Here is a 17,471-nt window from a genome sequence, read left to right as displayed (position 1 = left end):
CAATGATGAGACGAGACGTCAGAGGCGGGTGACGTCACGGACCAGGAAACTATAAAGCATACCCAGAACAAAGAACGCTAGCTTCTGGATTATGGCTGAAGCAAGACGCTCACAGGTATGCCAGGGATACCTGTGTATACCTGTGTATAAGAAACCAATTCACTATCAGTCGGTGAATCTTCAGGTTTGTAAATAATCTTCTCCTTTGGATTAAACTCTGGAGGCTCATTCACATCTTCTACATTCACCGTGACTGTGGCAGTGGAAGTGGCCAAAGCACCAACGAACGGCTCATCGTTCTCAACAATCACAGACAGAATGTATTGCTTATTCTTCTCAAAGTCCAGAGGCTGAATGGAAAAGAAAGTGTCTTTTACTAAAGTTAAATCATCACAACCAATCGCCTGTGCAAACACATGAGCAACACACAGTACCTTTGCAGTGGTTATGATGCCCTCTAGCCGGCTGGGTTCAGTACTGACATTGAAAAACCCACCCTTGTCACCGCTAATAATCCGATATTTGGTTGACCAGGCAGGAGATCCCTCTTCATCTTCATCAGTAACTGTAAGTTTGGCCACTACAGCTCCTACTTTATTCTCTGGGACAGATACAGTGTGCTAAAACAAAGAGATGTATGGTATTAAGTATTAATACCATAAGTATTATAAGTATTAATAAAGTTAAAACACTATTATTAACATTCTTAATATATCAATACACATTACCGAGGTTTGCTTAAACTGAGGTGCGTTATCATTGCTGTCAGTCACAGTAATAACAGCTGTGCCAGTGGTTCGATGACCCTTTCCTTCAAAGTCAGTAGCCACAACTGTCAAAGTGTATTTGGACCATTTCTGAAAGGGAAGATGTTTTCAGGTGAGTTTATTTACGTTAAATCCTTCTTTGCCACTGCGAGATCCATTCATCAGATTTCTCACCTCTCTGTCCAAGCCTACAGAATTCACACGAATTCCTCCAGTAACAGAGTTGATTTCAAACGTGTTTGGTTTTGGCAATGCTGGTTCTTGCTTGACAATTGAGTAACTGATCACAGCATTGTCAGTATTTGGATCATCTGCATCAGTGGCTGTGACTGTCATAAACTCATCACCTTTTTCAGCAGCTTCAGGAACATTTCCATTGAATGGATTTTGAGTAAAAACAGGCCTATTATCATTATTCTCACCAACTCCAGTAGCTTGAGCCTTAGGCTAAAGACATTAGAAGAAATACAGGCATGTTAAGAGACAAATATCTGAGGTTGTTAGAAAACAATTACATTTTTTTGTTGTTGTTGTTGTTGTTTTTTTTTTTTTAATTGCTTACAATTTCTGAAACTATAGCTCCATTTCTCAAAACTCTTCACACAAAACATGCAAACAAGATGCAAAACATCACATATGAATATTCAGTATATATTTACAAACTAAACAGAAATAGGTGAAAAATGTATTTGTTTCTCATAACATTAAGATTTGATTTCTAAGTGATCAAATTAGGTATATTTACACTATAAACAGAAATGCAAACACGACTAAAAATAAATGATTTCTTTCTGAAAAATTTCAAATGAGTTTTGATTTCTATGTGAATTAATTATGTATAAGTGTTTTCTCACATGATTGCTGGCAGTAGGTAATCAGGAAATGATTGTGGCATTTACAGTTTGTTTTTCAAGTTTGTTGTTTGCTAACAAGCATCAGTCAGCACTAAATTTTTACAGTCTGCATTACCAAGATGCAATCTTGGCCAAACAGTTACAGTTTTTTAAAAGTTAGTTTTTTTTAAAATTGCTTAGACTCTAAAAGTGGTACTTGAGGTCCACTCAGTGAAACCATTTACTCATATATCTGATCTTCAGACCAAGTCTGCAAAACTGCAAGCACAAAACGTACTTTAAACTCAGTTTGCTATTGTAAAACAAACTTTTTGCAAAACTCTAAACACTCTACATTACACACATCATTCAAAACGTCTCGGGTTACTTGTGTAACCCTGGTTCCCTGAATAGGGAACGAGACGCTACGTCATATGACGTTATGGGAACCTTCTGCGTGATTGCGTCGTGAAGCACTCTTGTATCTAACCAATGATGAGACGAGACGTCAGAGGCAGGTGACGTCACGGACCAGGAAACTATAAAGCATACCCAGAACAAAGAACGCTAGCTTCTGGACTATGGCTGAAGCAAGACGCTCACGGGTATGCCAGGGATACGGCAACGCGACGTAGCGTCTCGTTCCCTATTCAGGGAACCAGGGTTACACAAGTAACCCGAGACGTTCCCTTTCATGGGAACTGTCGACGCTACGTCATATGACGTTATGGGAACACTGTCCCAACTACGCCGTAGAACCAAGTACCTGTCTGTTATCTTGTAGACAGAACTGACGACCCCGGAGTGGAGCCTATATCCAGGTTATAAAACCTAATAAATGTGTGCTGGGATGACCATCCAGCTGAATCACATGTGTCATTAATGGATACTCCTGACGTTAAGGCCTTTGAGGCCGCCGTACCCCTAGTAGAGTGGACACGGACAGCTAATGGAGATGGCTGTCCGACCGCCTCATAAGCAAGTGAGATAGCCTCGACCACCCACTTGCTCATTCTCTGCTTAGATGCTGGGCCTCCCTTCTTAGGAGACCCGTAACACACAAACAATTGATCTTTTTTACGCCACAGGGCAGCTCTGTGGACATATGCATCTAAAGCCCTCACTGGGCAGAGCAGATTGAGTTTCTCCTGATCCGAAGTCTCGAAGGGAGGAGGATAGAAGGCCTGGAGCACAATAGGACCTGGGACATTGGTAGGGACCTTCGGCACATAGCCAGGTCTAGCATGAAGGAATGCCTTCACCATTCCTGGGGCAAATTCCAGGTAAGATGGAGCAACTGAAAGTGCTTGTAAGTCTCCTATCCTTTTCAGGGAAGTGATAGCAAGTAAGAAGATAGTTTTTAGAGTGAGGAACTTTTCTGTAACCTCCTCTAATGGTTCGAAGGGAGCCTCGGCTAACCCTTGCAATACCACGGCCAAGTCCCAGGCCGGAACCCTTGTGCGCACTGGCGGCCTCAACCTCAGTGTACCACGGAGGAAGCGTGTGACGAGGGGGTCTCGTCCTACCGAGGAATCCCCCTCAAGAGGAGCATGATAGGCCGAGATAGCCGCAACATAGACCTTTAAGGTTGAAGGAGATAGGCCCTCCGAGAATTTTTCTTGGAGGAATCTTAGCACGAAGCTTATAGAAGAGTGGACAGGGTCCGTATCATTTCGTCTACACAAAGTAGAAAATAAATTCCATTTATAGGAATACAAGGGTGAGGAGTTTCTCTGAAACTTCCTCTAGTGGTTCGAAGGGAGCCTCAGCTAACCCTTCTAATACCACTGGAGTCCTTGTACGTACTGAAGGCCTCAGCCTCAGAGTACCACGGAGGAAGCGTATAAAAAAGGGGGGTCTCGACCTACCGAGGAATCCCCCAGAGGAGCATGGCCGAAATGGTCGCAACATAAACCTTCAAGGTTGAAGGGGATAAAAACATCCGAGAACTTGTCTTGGAGAAATTGAAGCACAAGGCTGATAGAAGAGTGGACAGGGTCCACATTGCTTTGTCTACACCAAGTAGAGAACAGTTTTCATTTATACGCATACAACTTTCTCGTGGAGGGAGCTCTGGAGTGGAGTATGGTCTCCACAACCTCAGTTGGGAGACCAGCATCTATGAGCCTGGCCCCCTCAGAGGCCAGGCCCACAGTCTCCGTAGTTCTGGGCGTGGATGAATTATCATGCCGCCCGCTTGAGACAGGAGGTCCTGCCTGAGAGGAAGCTCCATCAGGGAGCCATCTAGAAGTGACACTAGGTCTGAGAACCATATTTTGGTTGGCCAGTAGGGGGCTATCAATATTAGACTGACCCCTTCCTGGCGTACTTTCTCCAGAACTCCCGGGAACAGAGCGAACGGGGAAATGCATACAGACGCAGCCTCGGCCACGTCTATACCATGGCATCCAGACCTAGTGGTGCTGGATGAGATCCACAGAGAACCACAGTGGACACTGGGTTGATTCCCCTGAAGCCAATAGTTCGACTTCCGCTCGACCAAAGTTTTCCAAAGTGAGCTCCATTCCCCGGGCCTCGGCCCCTGCCTTGACAGGGCGTCTGCTCCCATGTTTGATGCCCTGGGATGTAAGCTGCTCTCAGTGAGAGGAGCTTCCCATGGGCCCACAGGAGGATCCAACGGGCCAATTGCATAGTTGGCGAGACCGCAGACCCCCCTGATGGTTGATATGAGGAAGTATTTTACTGCAAGAAATACCGCCATCATTTCCAGCCGATTTATGTGCCAGGAACTCTGATGGTCCTCCCAGAGACCCTGAGCTGAGCGACCACTCATGATCGCCCCCCAGCCCGTAAGGGAAGCATCCGTCGTAAGCATTACGCGACGACAAGGAACCACCAACACAGGTACTTGGGACAGGAACCAAGGCTTTTTCCACACGACCAGAGCACGAAGGCATCGCCGCATGACTTTGATCATGCAAAAAGGATTTCCCCTCGGAGAAAACCCCTTGGTCCTGAGCCACCACTGCAAGGGTCTCATGTGCAGCAGGCCAAAAGGTATCCCGTTGGACGCAGCTGCCATGAGACCCAACAGTCTTTGAAACTGTTTAACAGTGAGTGACTGGCCTAGTTTCACCCCATTCACAGCATTAAGAATGGAACTCACACGAGCAGGAGACAGATGTGCCTGCATCGTGGTGGGGTCCCAAACTACCCCTAAGTAGTTGGTAATTTGAGCCGGAACCAGCACACTTTTCTTGGCATTGAGCCTCAGCACAAGCCTCTTCATGTGTGACAGAACAACATCTCGATGTTGAACTGCCAGATGTTCTGTTTGAGCTATAATCAACCAGTCGTCGATATAGTTCAGTACGCGGATGCCCTGGAGTCTCAGTGGAGCCAGAGCTGCATCCACGCACTTCGTAAATGTGCGGGGTGATAAGGCCGAAGGGAAGAACCCTGTACAGGTAAGCTTTGCCCCCGAAAGCAAACCTGAGGAACTTCCTGTGTTGAGGATGGATGGATACATGAAAGTAAGCATCTTTCAGGTCTATCGCAACAAACCAGTCCTCGGACCTGATCTGTGGGATAACCCTCCATCCTTCTTTGGAACAATGAAGCACTGGTTGTAAAACCCTGACAGCTTGCTGGGAGGAGAACCCCTTCTATAGCTCCTTTTTGCAAGAGCGTCATAACCTCCTGTTCCATTACCAGAGACTGCTCGGGGGCCACCACTGTGGGAAGGACCCAAATAAACTGGGGCGGGCGAGACTCGAATTTGTAACCCTTTTCTATTGTGAGCAGCACCCATTTTGAAATATTTGGGAGAAGTTTCCATTCTGCCAGAAAATTTACTAAGGGAACCAGTCTCTCAAGACTGGCCTCTGGTGTTTTTTGAGCACTTAACTCGGCGCCCTGAAACGGCGAACCAGCAAGGAACAGCCGAATCAAGTGATGACCGGCCCTCCTCGGAGGGTCAGTGGAGACCGCTGCGCCCTGAAGCACACTGGGTGGCAGGGTTAGCAGAACGGCCCCCTGAGGGCACCAAAGAGGGATGGGTACCAAGTATTTTAATACCCGACCCTCTCTGGAGGGGGCTGCCCTCCAATGTCCCTCGCCACTGGCATCAGGACCTCTTCGAAGCCTTCTTGGTGATAATTACAGTCCGCAGATCTGTGTTACCCCACAAAGACTTCAGCTGTGTCGCCTGTCCCTGTCCCCAAGCTTTCTGCGGGGGAGCACGGGTGGCGACACTTTCTTTGGATGAACGGTCAGACCAGTGCCCTGAAACGGCGAGGGGACATCTGAACTGACCGCTCTACAACCCTCCTCTTTCTTGGAGGAACACTGGAAACCACTGCGCCCTGAAGCACACGAGGTGGCAGGGTTGGCAGAACGGTCTCCTTTATTTTCTTTTAAATTCCTCAGAATTTAATGTATTTCAATGTACTCAATATTTCATTTAATCCTCAAATTAAATGCAGCCAGATTTTTTTTTTTGAACAGGCTGAATATATTTAGAATACAAAAGAGAATTATAGCTCGTAATAATTCGCAAGGTATTTTAGGGAAAGAGAGAAAGGGAAACTCCCGTCTGCTCAGTTCCCTCCAAATATAAATATATATATATAAAATTACGGACACGTGATCTATGCGCAGCCTCGGCAAACGCGAGACCCGAGCCGTATATTCTCTCTTGCAGACTTAATCTACACGCTGCCTCGGCAAGCGCGAGATCCGAGCCTTGCGTTAGACTTTTATTCCCTCGAGAATAAAGCCAACAGGAGTGGAGCTAAAAAACTCCCGCTAGTGCATGCTTCTCTTCGGGACATTTTTATGAATGAACACTGCTCACTGTCAGTTGTGAGCTGACGTGCATGCTCCACTCCCAGCAAACAACACATAAACCGCATGTATCCCCTCTCGCTTTATAGTGTAGCACAGGGGGAAACGCGATTCAAACTGCTGTTCACTATTGATTTGTTATAAACGTGTGATTTTTGAAACACGATATGTGTGTGAGGTGGCGAGTCCTCAGATCGATATCACAATATCCACCTCCTCAGAGGGGAATCCGGGGGAAGAAACCGCAGAGCGTGCTTCCACCTGGGAGACGGCACTGAACCTGGCAGGTAAGGGCAGAGAAAGGGCGGTGCCCGTCTCTAATCCCTCTGTCAGATCCAGTTGTGAACCCCACGAATGGAGCCTCCGCTCTGCCTCAGCAGAAGCGGGACCCGATCCGCGGGGAACACAGGAACACAGTGTTCTGAGAGTGAGTTTTTTCGCCATAATATGTGTCTTTTTTATATATAAATATATGGATTGGTGTAAGATACTCTTGTCCTCAGATGAAGAGATTGTGACTTGTTTATGTAATAAGACAAACAACACCAAATAAGACACACGATAACACAGAGCGCTTGCTGAAGACAACAGAAGCTAGCGTTCTTTGTTCTGGGTATGCTTTATAGTTTCCTGGTCCGTGACGTCATCCGCCTCTGACGTCTCATCTCATCATTGGTTAGATACAAGAGTGCTTCACGACGCAATCACGCAGAAGATTCCCATAACGTCATATGACGTAGCGTCGACAGTTCCCATGAAAGGGAACTAACAGCTCTTTTGTTTCATTTGGGAAACACTGCCATTTAAATGCCACACTCATTTACTGATGACCTACACCCAACCATCATGTGTGAAACTCAACTTAGAAATCAAAACTCAGTGTTTTGAGAAAGAAAGAAATAATTTTTACCCCCTTTACATTTATGTGGGAACGCCTCTGCGTGACTGCGTTGTGAAGCACATATCAAATCAGTCCAAAGGCATGACGGAACGTCATAGGTGGGTCACGTCATGATCAGGAAACCAAAAACAAAAAGTACTAGCTTCTGTGTCTTCAGCAAGCGCTCGTCTGTCTTATTTGGTGTTGTCTGTCCCATATAATATATATATATATATATATATATATATATAAATTAGACAGTATTATGGCAAGCATAATACTCCTGGTCTTCGCGGAGGGCACCTCGGCTCACATTCCCCATGGCTCAGGTTCCACTGCTGCTGAGGCACAGCGAAGGTTCTTGTTGTGGGGTTCACAAATGGATCTTGCAAAAGGGTTTGAGACTGACGCTGCCCTTTCTCTACTCTCTCTACCCCCCTGCTGGGTCCAGTGCTTCATCACAGGGGTTGGAAGCATGCTCTGCGGTTTCTTCCACTCCTTGTGGAGCACCGGTACTGCAGCTATCCGACTCTGATAAGTTGGATGTTGTCAGTATTGAAGCTGGTGATATTGAGGAATCACCACCCAACACACACACTTATGAGGAGCTTTTGGAGATTGTGACTCATGTCATATCTAGATTAAACATCGACCGGCTGGCCGAGAAACAGGAGGTTTGCCAGCAAAGCCTATTAGATGAACGCTTCCTGCCGTCTACGTTACAGCCTTCTCGCTTGGGCTTTCCGTTTTTTCCCGACCTGCACACTGTGTCGTGGTCATGGAAGAATCCAGTTTCCTATTGTGTATTCAGTCCCCAGACATCTAATTACTTATCATCTAATTACTTAACATCAGGCGGCAGCAGCTCCACAGAGTGTGAGCTCCTCATACAGAGTGCAGCAGAAGTTCAGCTCCCCCACAGAAAGACAAGGGATCAGGGCAGCGCTCATAACCGAAGCCTTCAAAGGATATAACGGATCTGAGGAGCGTTATTATCTCTAAGAAGGCTTCAGCAAAGAAGTCCTGACGCCAGTGGCGTCGGGCTTCTGAGGGAAGTCCCCTCCAGAGCTAGACGGATCACACTTGATTATATGGTGCCCATCTCCCTTCGGTGCCCTCAGGGAGCCGTTCTGCCAACCCTGCCACCTTGAGTACTTCAGGGCATAGCAGTCTCCAGCGAGCATATATCTCAGTGTTCCCCCAGAAATGTAGCGGCGCTGGGATGCTCGCTCCCTCCGTGGAGGGTCTCAGAGGGGTCAGTTTGGTTGGTCACTGCTGGCTCGCCACATCAGGGCACCGAGTTGGCCACTCATGTTACACCAGAGGCCAGTTTTGAGAGACTGGTTCCCTTAGTAGATTGTTTGGCAGCGCGGAAACTTCTGCCAAACATATCTCATTGGGTCCTGCAAACAGTAGGGAAAGGATACAGAATTCAGTTCGGGTCTCGTCCACCCAGATTCAGTGGGGTCCTATCCACAGTGGTAAGCCCTGAGCAGGCTCTGGTTATGTAACAGGAAGTAAAGGCTCTTCTGCAAAAGGAGGCTATAGAACAGTCTTAGAACATCCTTCCTCAACACAGGAAGTTCCTGTGGCTCGCTTTCGGTGGGCGAAGCGTACAAATATCGTGTTCTTCCTTTTGGCCTAGCTTTATCACCCAGCACTTTGACAAAATGTGTGGATGCAGCTCTGGCTCCGCTGCGACTCCGGGGCATTTGCACATTAAATTATATAGACGATTGTCTGATTCTGGCTCAATAAGACAGTTAGCAGTTCAACATCGAGATGTTGTTCTTGCTCACATGAAGATTATGGGGTTGAGGTTAAACGCCAAGAAGAGTGTGCTTTCTAAAGCCCAGAGAACCACCTTTCTAGATGTGGTATGGGACTCATCTACAATGCATACACGTCTCTCTCCTGCTCAAATAGAAGCAATTCTCATAGCCTTTAACAAGTTAAAGCTAGACCATTCACTCACTGTCAAACATGAGACTGTTGGGTCTGATGGCAGCTGCGTCCAATATGATACCTTTTGGCCTGCTGCACATGAGACCCTTGCAGTGGTGGCTCAAAACTAAGAGGTTCTGATCAAGGTCACGCGGTGATGCCTTCGTGCCTGTGTCGTGGAAAAAACCTTGGTTCATTTTCCAAGGGCCGGTGTTGGGGGCTCCTTGTCATCGCATAATGCTTACAACGAATGCGTCCCTCACCGGGTGGAGGTTGATCATGAGTGGTCGTTAAGTTCAGGGTCTGTGGCGGGGCCATCATCTTTCCTGGCACATAAACTGCCTGGAGACGATGGCTGTGTTCCTGGCACTCAAACACTTCCTCTCAGACCTGAGGGGCCATCATGTGCTTGTCCGCATGGACAACACATTGGTGGCCTCCTATATAAATCATCAAGGGGGTCTGTGATCATGCCCATTATGCAAATTGGCACACCAGACCCTCTTGTGGGCCCAGGGGAAACTTCTGTCACTAAGAGGAGTTTATATCCTGGGGCATCTAAACCAGGGAGCAGACATCCTGTCAAGGCAGAGGCTGAGGCCTGAGGAGTGGAGACTCCACCCTGAGGTGGTGGAGCTCCTGTGGGAACGCTTTTGGCGAGCAGAATCGAGAGAGATGACTCACTGTCCACTATTTTACTCCCTCACATATTCAGCCCCTCTGGGGTTGGATGCCATGGTACAGACTTGGCTCATTCCTTCACCCCTGGCCAGAGTTATGGAAACTGTGGGCTTGGCCTCTGAGGGGGCCCAGCTCATAGATTCAGGTCTCTCAACTGAGGTTGTTGAAGACCATACACCACTCCAGAGCTCCCTCCATGAGGAAATTGAATGCCCTGAAGTGGAGAGTGTTCACTTCGTGGTGCGGGGGTCGCCTGTTGGACCCAGCAAACTGCCCAGTTGGTACAGTTCTAGAGTTTCTGCAAGAGTGATTCACTGCAGGTTTATCCCCATCCACCTTAAAGGTTTATGTGGTGGCCATTTCAGCTTACCACATTGGTAATGTGGTATGTATGTTGGAAGACATCCTTGGATAATTCGTTTCCTCCATGGGACTTTGAGGCTGAGGCCTGCCGCACGTTCTATGGTGCCGACTTGCGATTTGGCCGTAGTACTGGAAGGCCTTTCCATGGCTCTTTGAGCCCATTAAGGAAGTTACGGAAAATTCCTCACTCCTCACTCAGGTCGATTTCTTATAGCGTCTTGGAGACACGGCCACAGTTCTTCTGGATTTAGTTTGTCTCAGTTTCATCTGTTTCTTCATGTAATCACAGACGGATTTGATGATGGTGAGATCAGATCTCAGTGTGGAGCACCAGCTGTTGTCAGACTCCTTGTGCATACAAAAATCTTACTGGATTATTACAATTAATGGCAAAATGAATGTTTAGAAATGTGAACTGATATTTCCTACTGACAAACTACAGCAAAATATATAAATAACTGGCTTAAAACCCTTTTTGGGGGGTGAAAATACTGACATGCCTAAGACTTTTGCACATTACTGTATGTCTCAAAATAAGCTCACCGGCACCAGCAACAATTCTCATTCAGAAAACATCATTCATAACATACTGATCTAAAAAACACTAACAACAGGGAGCATTATATAAATAATTAACTTTGATCTTTGAAGTTTAAATGATATTTCACATAAGTATTTCATTATAGGATAAGAACAACATCTTTTCCTTTTTACTGACCGTATTACAGCATATGTAACAAGAATTAATGAGAAATGCAGCAATTTGCTTTTTTCTCTATCTTTACATATAATAATTTACTTGCGAAAAACAAATAAAAAGTTGAAAGAAAAAAAATCCTGAAGCATGTGCGTGTGTGTCATGCCTGTGATGGACTGGTCATCTGTCCTGGGTTGTCTTCCTGCTTACAACCCCGAGACGCTGGGGAAGACCAGCCTCCGCACGACCCTCCCCGTCAGGGCCTTCCATTTTCTCCCGATCTCCACATGAAGGTGGGGGAATTGGACCTGACGCAGTCACAGAGTTGCGTCGGGCCACAGATTTTTCTCTTCAGGCCAGCAAGGAGAATGCTGGGTCTATTGGTTGTGCAATGGCAGCCCTGGTGGGAGAGGCATTTATGGTTAAATCTTAGTGCCATCAAAGAAAAGGATAAGAGCTTCCTTATGGATGCCCTGTTATCACCTCCTGGCCTCTTCGGCGATGCTGTCAACACAGTCGTCAAGAGGTTCCAGGAGGCCAGTAAACAGGTGGCGGCTTTCCAGAAGCTCCTCGTCCACTGCTCTCAGATTTTAGGGGCTGCTGAGCGGGAGCATGACATGCATGCGCTCACGTCCACTCTGCAAACTGGCGCACCAAATCCTCCTGTGGTCCCAGGGAAAACTGCTTTCGCTTAGGGCAGCTTACATCACTCGGTGCCAAAGACATCCCGTAAAGGCAGGGGCTGAGGCCTGGGGAATGGAGGCTCCACCCTGAGGTCATGGAACAGAAATGGAGGGTGTTCAGCCAGTCACAAGTGGATTTGTTTGTGTCTTGAGAGATGTTTCACTGTCCACTATAGTTCTCCCTCACACATCCAGCCCCTCTCGGACTGGATGCCATGGTTAAGATGTGGCCGAGGCTGCATCTGTACACCTTTCCCCTGATCACTTTTCTCCCGGGAGCTCTGGAGAGAGTTTGCCGGGACCAAGTCCGGCTCACCTTGATCGGCCCGCAATGCCTGGGCAGAGTGTGGTTCTCAGATCTTGTGTCTCTCCTCAGCAGCTCTCCTTGGGAGATTCCGACCAGGAGGGACCTTCTATCCCAAGCAGGAGGCTCAATACTTAACCCCTCCATGTGGCTTCAGTATTGATCGATGCTTGTTAGCATTTGAAAAAAACTGTAAATTGCAGTGTTTCCCAAATGAAATACAAGAGATGTTAGTTTTGAGTGATGTCTCTAATGTAGAGATCTGTGTTTAGCATTCTGAAAAGAGTTTGTTTTACAATTGGCAACTGAGTGTTAAGCATATAATGTGCTTGTAGTTCCCTTTCGAAAGGGAACTCAACTCTGCGTTTCAGTACGTTATGGGGAACGTCACACGTGAACCAGTGTCTGAAAGCAAGGAATCAAACCACTCCAATCCTATTGGCCGGTGACAGCCTATGACATCATCACGGAAGTATATAAGGAGCGCCTAGAGAATCAGTCAGTATCTTCTCGTCTTGAGGGACTGTTCTGTCTGATCGCGATTGTATCAACTCCGGTAAGGGATTCTATAATATGCCTTACAAACGTTCAAGAGAGTGTGTTCATCCGTGTCCCAGGTTTTGACACTTGATATACACATTTCTGGACGTTTTCTGTCTGGGAGAGGAGCGCGCATAGACAGTGCTTGAGGGCGCTGTCTGTGTTTTTCTGTTATTTACTGTGAATGTCTCTCTATTGGGACACTCCGTTCTCGTTTGGCATTCTTCTCGAGGGAAGAGGTGTCCGCATCTGTGCCTGGTGATTCTGGCCCCGTTTTTGCTGAGGCAAAGCGGTGGCTGCAATCATGAGGCTTGCAGGTGAGCTCGTTGGGAAGTTTGAGAGAGATGTATTCTCTCTCGGCTTCCCTGGGGCTGACGAGGATGAGTTGTTGGATGACTATGACATCCGTGTTTGACGTCATCGCGTCCGGCAGTGAGCGCTCCTCTGGCTGCTGTGCATGCGGAGCTGCTGGTGTTTTTGGGATGCGCTTCTGGCAGGCTGCGGCTGCCATGAGGGCATGTTAAGAAAGGGGCCGCACGCGGACGGCTCGACGAGCGGTTCCTTTCTGTCCATAAACGCTGCAGCTCCCATAAGTTTTTCATTCCTTTCGGATCTCCATTTTTGAGATCGGGAGGGCATGGAAAAAAACCCTAGCAGTTCAGATTTGTATCTGAGCCCAGACAGACAGGAGGAGGAAGAAGCAAGAGTGAGATGGGTGATCGATTGTAAACACCGCTGCGTTTGTAATCGATCCCCCAGCTGCAAAAGGGCGATTTATATCTACCCTCTCCTCTTCTTCTTCCACCTTCTATATATGTATGTTAATTTATATGCATGTATATATATTTTATAGACATATATCATGCTCAGGTACTTCTTATGGTCAGACTGATGGCTGGGCCCATAGTGATTATTTCTGTCGGCCCGCTTTTTCGGTTTGACAATGAGAGGATCTTTTAGGCTTAAAAGAAACCTAGATTCTATCCTTTCATGTAGAGAAAAAGGAGTAAGAGGGATCTTTGGTCTTTGAGCCGCAGGAAGGTAAGCTGGGTCTATATTTTATTTTTTAAAATAGGACCTTGTTTTTCCTGTATAGTTCTTCTGAGCATGTAGTTAGTCAGGAGGCTGGTCCGTCTCGAGTTGAGGCTTAGAGACAGGGCCAGAGGTCCAGTATGGCCGCTCGGGCGCCTCCTCCCTTTCTGAGCAAGGCGCAGAGATGGCTGGACTCGAGGAGGAAGAAGCAAGTTTTAAAGGAGGTGATCGATCACATACGCCAGTAGCGTCAGTAATCGATTCCCTCTCGTTGCGAGGGCGACTTTATATCTGCCCTCGCCCCTTCTTCCTCCTCCTCCTGGGTTTTGATTTCATTTAACATACTCAGGTCCTTCTTTAACAGTCAGGCTGGCAGCTGGGCCTCTGTTAATAATTTTCTAAAGGCCCACCTTCTGGCTTGATAGTGTAAGAGGCTCTTTTAGGCTTTAAAGAACCATAGATTCCATCCCTCCTTGTTAAAGAAAATGGGAGGAGTAGTCTTTGGTCTTCGAGCCACAGGAAAGTGAGCTGGGTCTATATTTCTAAATATGTTGACCTTGTGTTCCTGTATAGTTTTTCCTGAGTATGTAATCAGAAAAAGTAAGGGGTTTTTGGGCAAACTGAAGTTTGATAGGTTGGCGATATATTGTGCAGGCCACAAAATGGCCGCCCCTTAGCCACCTGTTGTTTAGAGTAGCTTCTCATCTGCTGTTTGCTAGAGTAGTTTGAGTTAGCACTCATCACTTCAGTTAGTATCTATGTTTAGGTCGGCCTTAATTGGCCGCCTGACATTGTTTGCTTGTGAGCTTCGCTTTCTTTCTCTTATCCATGAGATTTGGAGGTGAAGCCCAGGCTCCACTAGGCTTGTGGCCCTGTAAGAAGGCCCGTAGATTAGCGGCCAGGCTAGAGCTAGGTTAGGTGTGTTATATGTATAATCCTATGTATACTATCCCTTGTCAGGTTGTATAGTTCCTAGTTCTGGCCTCCTCCCGAGGGAGTTGTTAGGCCATATGCCCATTGTCCCCTTGTTTATGTAGGTGCAATTGGTGAGTTAACAGCTAAGGTTGTAGACTGTTTTTAGACTCACTGGGGCTGGTTTTCTCAGGTGGTAGGCCCTTATCTTTGCGTAGATAAGTTATTCAGTGTTGCTAGGCCCCACTTTCTAGATCTTTTCATGCTATGAAAACTGTTTTCCCCTGAGCCACTTGAATTTCTATTCAAGTTTGAGTTGACGGCGCTAGCTTTTTAGCTTCCGTCCTCTAGGGTTCAGTACAGATTTGCGAATCTGTTTGGAGAGAACATTTATCCTATTAGGATGGCATGTGTTTCAAAGCGTTGTGTTTGCTTTGAGTTCTAGCCTTTTTTCCCTAAATTTGTTATGTGAGCTTTACCTTAATGCTGCCACAGGTTAGCACCTGTTCTCATAATAGCAGGCCTTTTACATTAGCCTCTATTTAGAGAGAGGTGACTATTATACATATTCCCCCAGGTAGGGTTTATTTGTGTCACTGAGTGCATCACCTGTTGGATTGCATACTCAGGGTAGTGTTAGAACCGCTCTCGCAGTCTGGTTTCTATTAGTTCCCTTTGGTGATCTTGACAACAGCTGTATTGCATATAACTTGGAATGTAGGCTCTTATGCTTTTAGCCTCCTTCTAGTTTAGCAGCTTGTGTTTTTCAAGTGCTGTTGTTATGTGATCATGGTTTGCTCACATAAATTTACACTGCCACAGGTTTATGCTACATGTCTGTTTGAGGTAGTAGGCCTTGGTAGGCCTCCCTTAGACCATGTTGGCATCTATTGGTTCCCTGTAGTCACTTTTATTTGGGTACATGCCTGTTGGAATGTGTAGCTATAGCTCAGGTTGTAGTTAGCTTCCCACAACTGTTACTGGGTTAGAGCTGGTTCCCTGTAAGCTTGGTTCCCTTATATTCACTAGCTGGCGCCACGTGTCACTGAAATGGTAGGCCCTAATAAGGCCTCCTTTTTAGTTTACATGTTGGTACAGTTTTGTGTTTATATGGTACAAACGAGCTGAACGCCACGTGTTGCTGAACTTGAAGGCCCCATAAGTCCTACTTTTTAGCTGACATGTTGGCAGGATGCTTGTGAATTTCAGTACACCATTGGCCACGCCCCACCTCTGCTTTGAGTAGGCCTTAGATAGGCCTCTCGTGGAGTATGGTGGCGGAATATGCATTACTTCTCTCAGTATGATGCGTGAAAGTTTTTTCCACTGAATGCATGGCCTGATGGTTGGTATGGTCATGGTCGCCACTAGCTGATGCCACGTGTTTACTAGGGTAGGCCCTCTGGCCTCCTGTGTAGCATGTTGGAGTTCAGTTGTGTACTCCTCTCACTTTTAGAGTAAAAAGGTGCTTTTACCGAGTACGTTTCTGAGTGGCTGACCTCTCAGGGTGAGTTTTTGTGGTAAAACCTTACTGAGGTTTGGTTTTTCTACATCTGCCTCCTTGAATCTGGGTTTCAAACTCTAGTTGAGCTAAATAGCTACCTAGTATTTAGGTTGGTTCTATTTCTTGCTCCTAGAACCCTAATGGCCACTAGACTAACGCCGTATGTTTACAGGTATTAGGCCCTCTAGGCCACCTTTTGAACATACTGGTGTATGTAATAGTGTACTCCTCTCGCTGAGAGAGTTACAAGTGTTTTCTGAGAACAGTTTTGGCTGGCCAGGGCCCCAGGTGATAATTTAACCTTCTTTTGGTTCGGTTATTTGTCCTTCCTGGTGCTCGAAACACTGCCACGGGCTGACGCCACGTGTCTGCTGAGGTCATAGGCCCGTCTTTGGGGCCTTCCTTAGTGCGTGATGGCATATGTTGTACTCCTCTTGCTTTAAAGAGTAAAAAGGTTCTTTTACCGAGTACACTGCTCGTTGGATTGTGTTAGGTGGACTGTTATGTGGCACTTTACAGTCTCATTTGCTGTTACTGAAGTCAGGTGTTCAAGGTGGCCCTCTCAGGCCACCATTGAATGTCTTACTATTGTGACAAAGTGCTTGTTCGTATGTGAGTCTTGCTTCATATAGAGCTACTATCATGATGTAGGCCCTGTCTGGCCTCCATGATTATGTCCCCACAGTATGGTTTACCTGTTAGGTTGAGCTCTGTACTTCCCTGCTAGGGTTGTCTATGTAATAGTACTTAGCTCCCTAAGCTGATCATTGGCTGAAGGCTTCTCTGAGGCCTTCAGTTAAGGATCAGCCTAGGCTGGTTTGTGCTCCCCTGTATCAGGGTTTCTAGCGCACAGCCTCCTCAGTGCAAATAATCAAGCGCTGAGTAGATCCTAGGATGAGCGGATCATACTCCCCTCAATACGAGGGTTCATAGTATTCAGCTGAGTTCTGCTCTCCAGGATGCCCGTCTCTACGCGTGGGTTTGAGTTGCAAGCATGGTGGCGTGGGTATATCGTTCCCCATAGCGTGCTGAAACGCAGAGTTGAGTTCCCTTTCGAAAGGGAACATCTCAGGTTACGTATGTAACCATGGTTCCCTGAGAACAGGGAACGAGACTCTGCGTTGCTCTGCCATGCTTCGGGGCTGCCTGCTGAACAGTCCCTCAAGACGATAAGATACTGACTGATTCTCTAGGCGCTCCTTATATACTTCCGGGTCGCGCTATGATGATGTCATAGGCTGTCGCCAACCAATAGGATTGGAGTGGTTTGATTTCTTGCTTTCAGACACTGGTTCACGTGTGACGTTCCCCATAGCGTACTGAAATGCAGAGTCTCGTTCCCTGTTCTCAGTGAACCATGGTTACATACGTAACCTGAGACGTTTTGCAGACTTGGTCTGAAGATTAGATATATGACTCAGTGGTTTCACTGAGTGGGCCTGAAGTACCATTTTTAGTGTCTAAGCAATTTAAAAAAAAACTGTAAATCAAAATTAGAGTTGTAACTTTTAGTCCATGTCTGTTA

At 46.7% G+C, this 17,471-nt stretch overlaps 1 protein-coding gene across 3 annotated transcripts in view; it reads right to left on the bottom strand.

Annotated features, from left to right (window-relative positions):
• Positions 1-17,471, bottom strand: part of LOC127516451 (cadherin-4) — a 60,853-nt gene that overhangs the window by 2,714 nt on the left and 40,668 nt on the right. Inside the window, exon 9 of one of the 3 annotated variants that reach the window (XM_051901106.1) lies at positions 483-620. The exons of the other annotated variants lie outside the window; for them this stretch is intronic. Coding sequence (XP_051757066.1) covers positions 483-620 — 138 coding nt within the window. The remainder of the gene's footprint in view (positions 1-482; positions 621-17,471) is intronic. 3 annotated transcript variants of the gene reach the window in all.

The sequence above is a fragment of the Ctenopharyngodon idella genome, chromosome 7, assembly GCF_019924925.1.
Source record: "Ctenopharyngodon idella isolate HZGC_01 chromosome 7, HZGC01, whole genome shotgun sequence".
Classification (NCBI taxonomy): Eukaryota; Metazoa; Chordata; class Actinopteri; order Cypriniformes; family Xenocyprididae; genus Ctenopharyngodon; species Ctenopharyngodon idella.
Note: the sequence above shows the minus strand (reverse complement) of the source record. Positions and strands in the feature narration are given on the sequence as shown.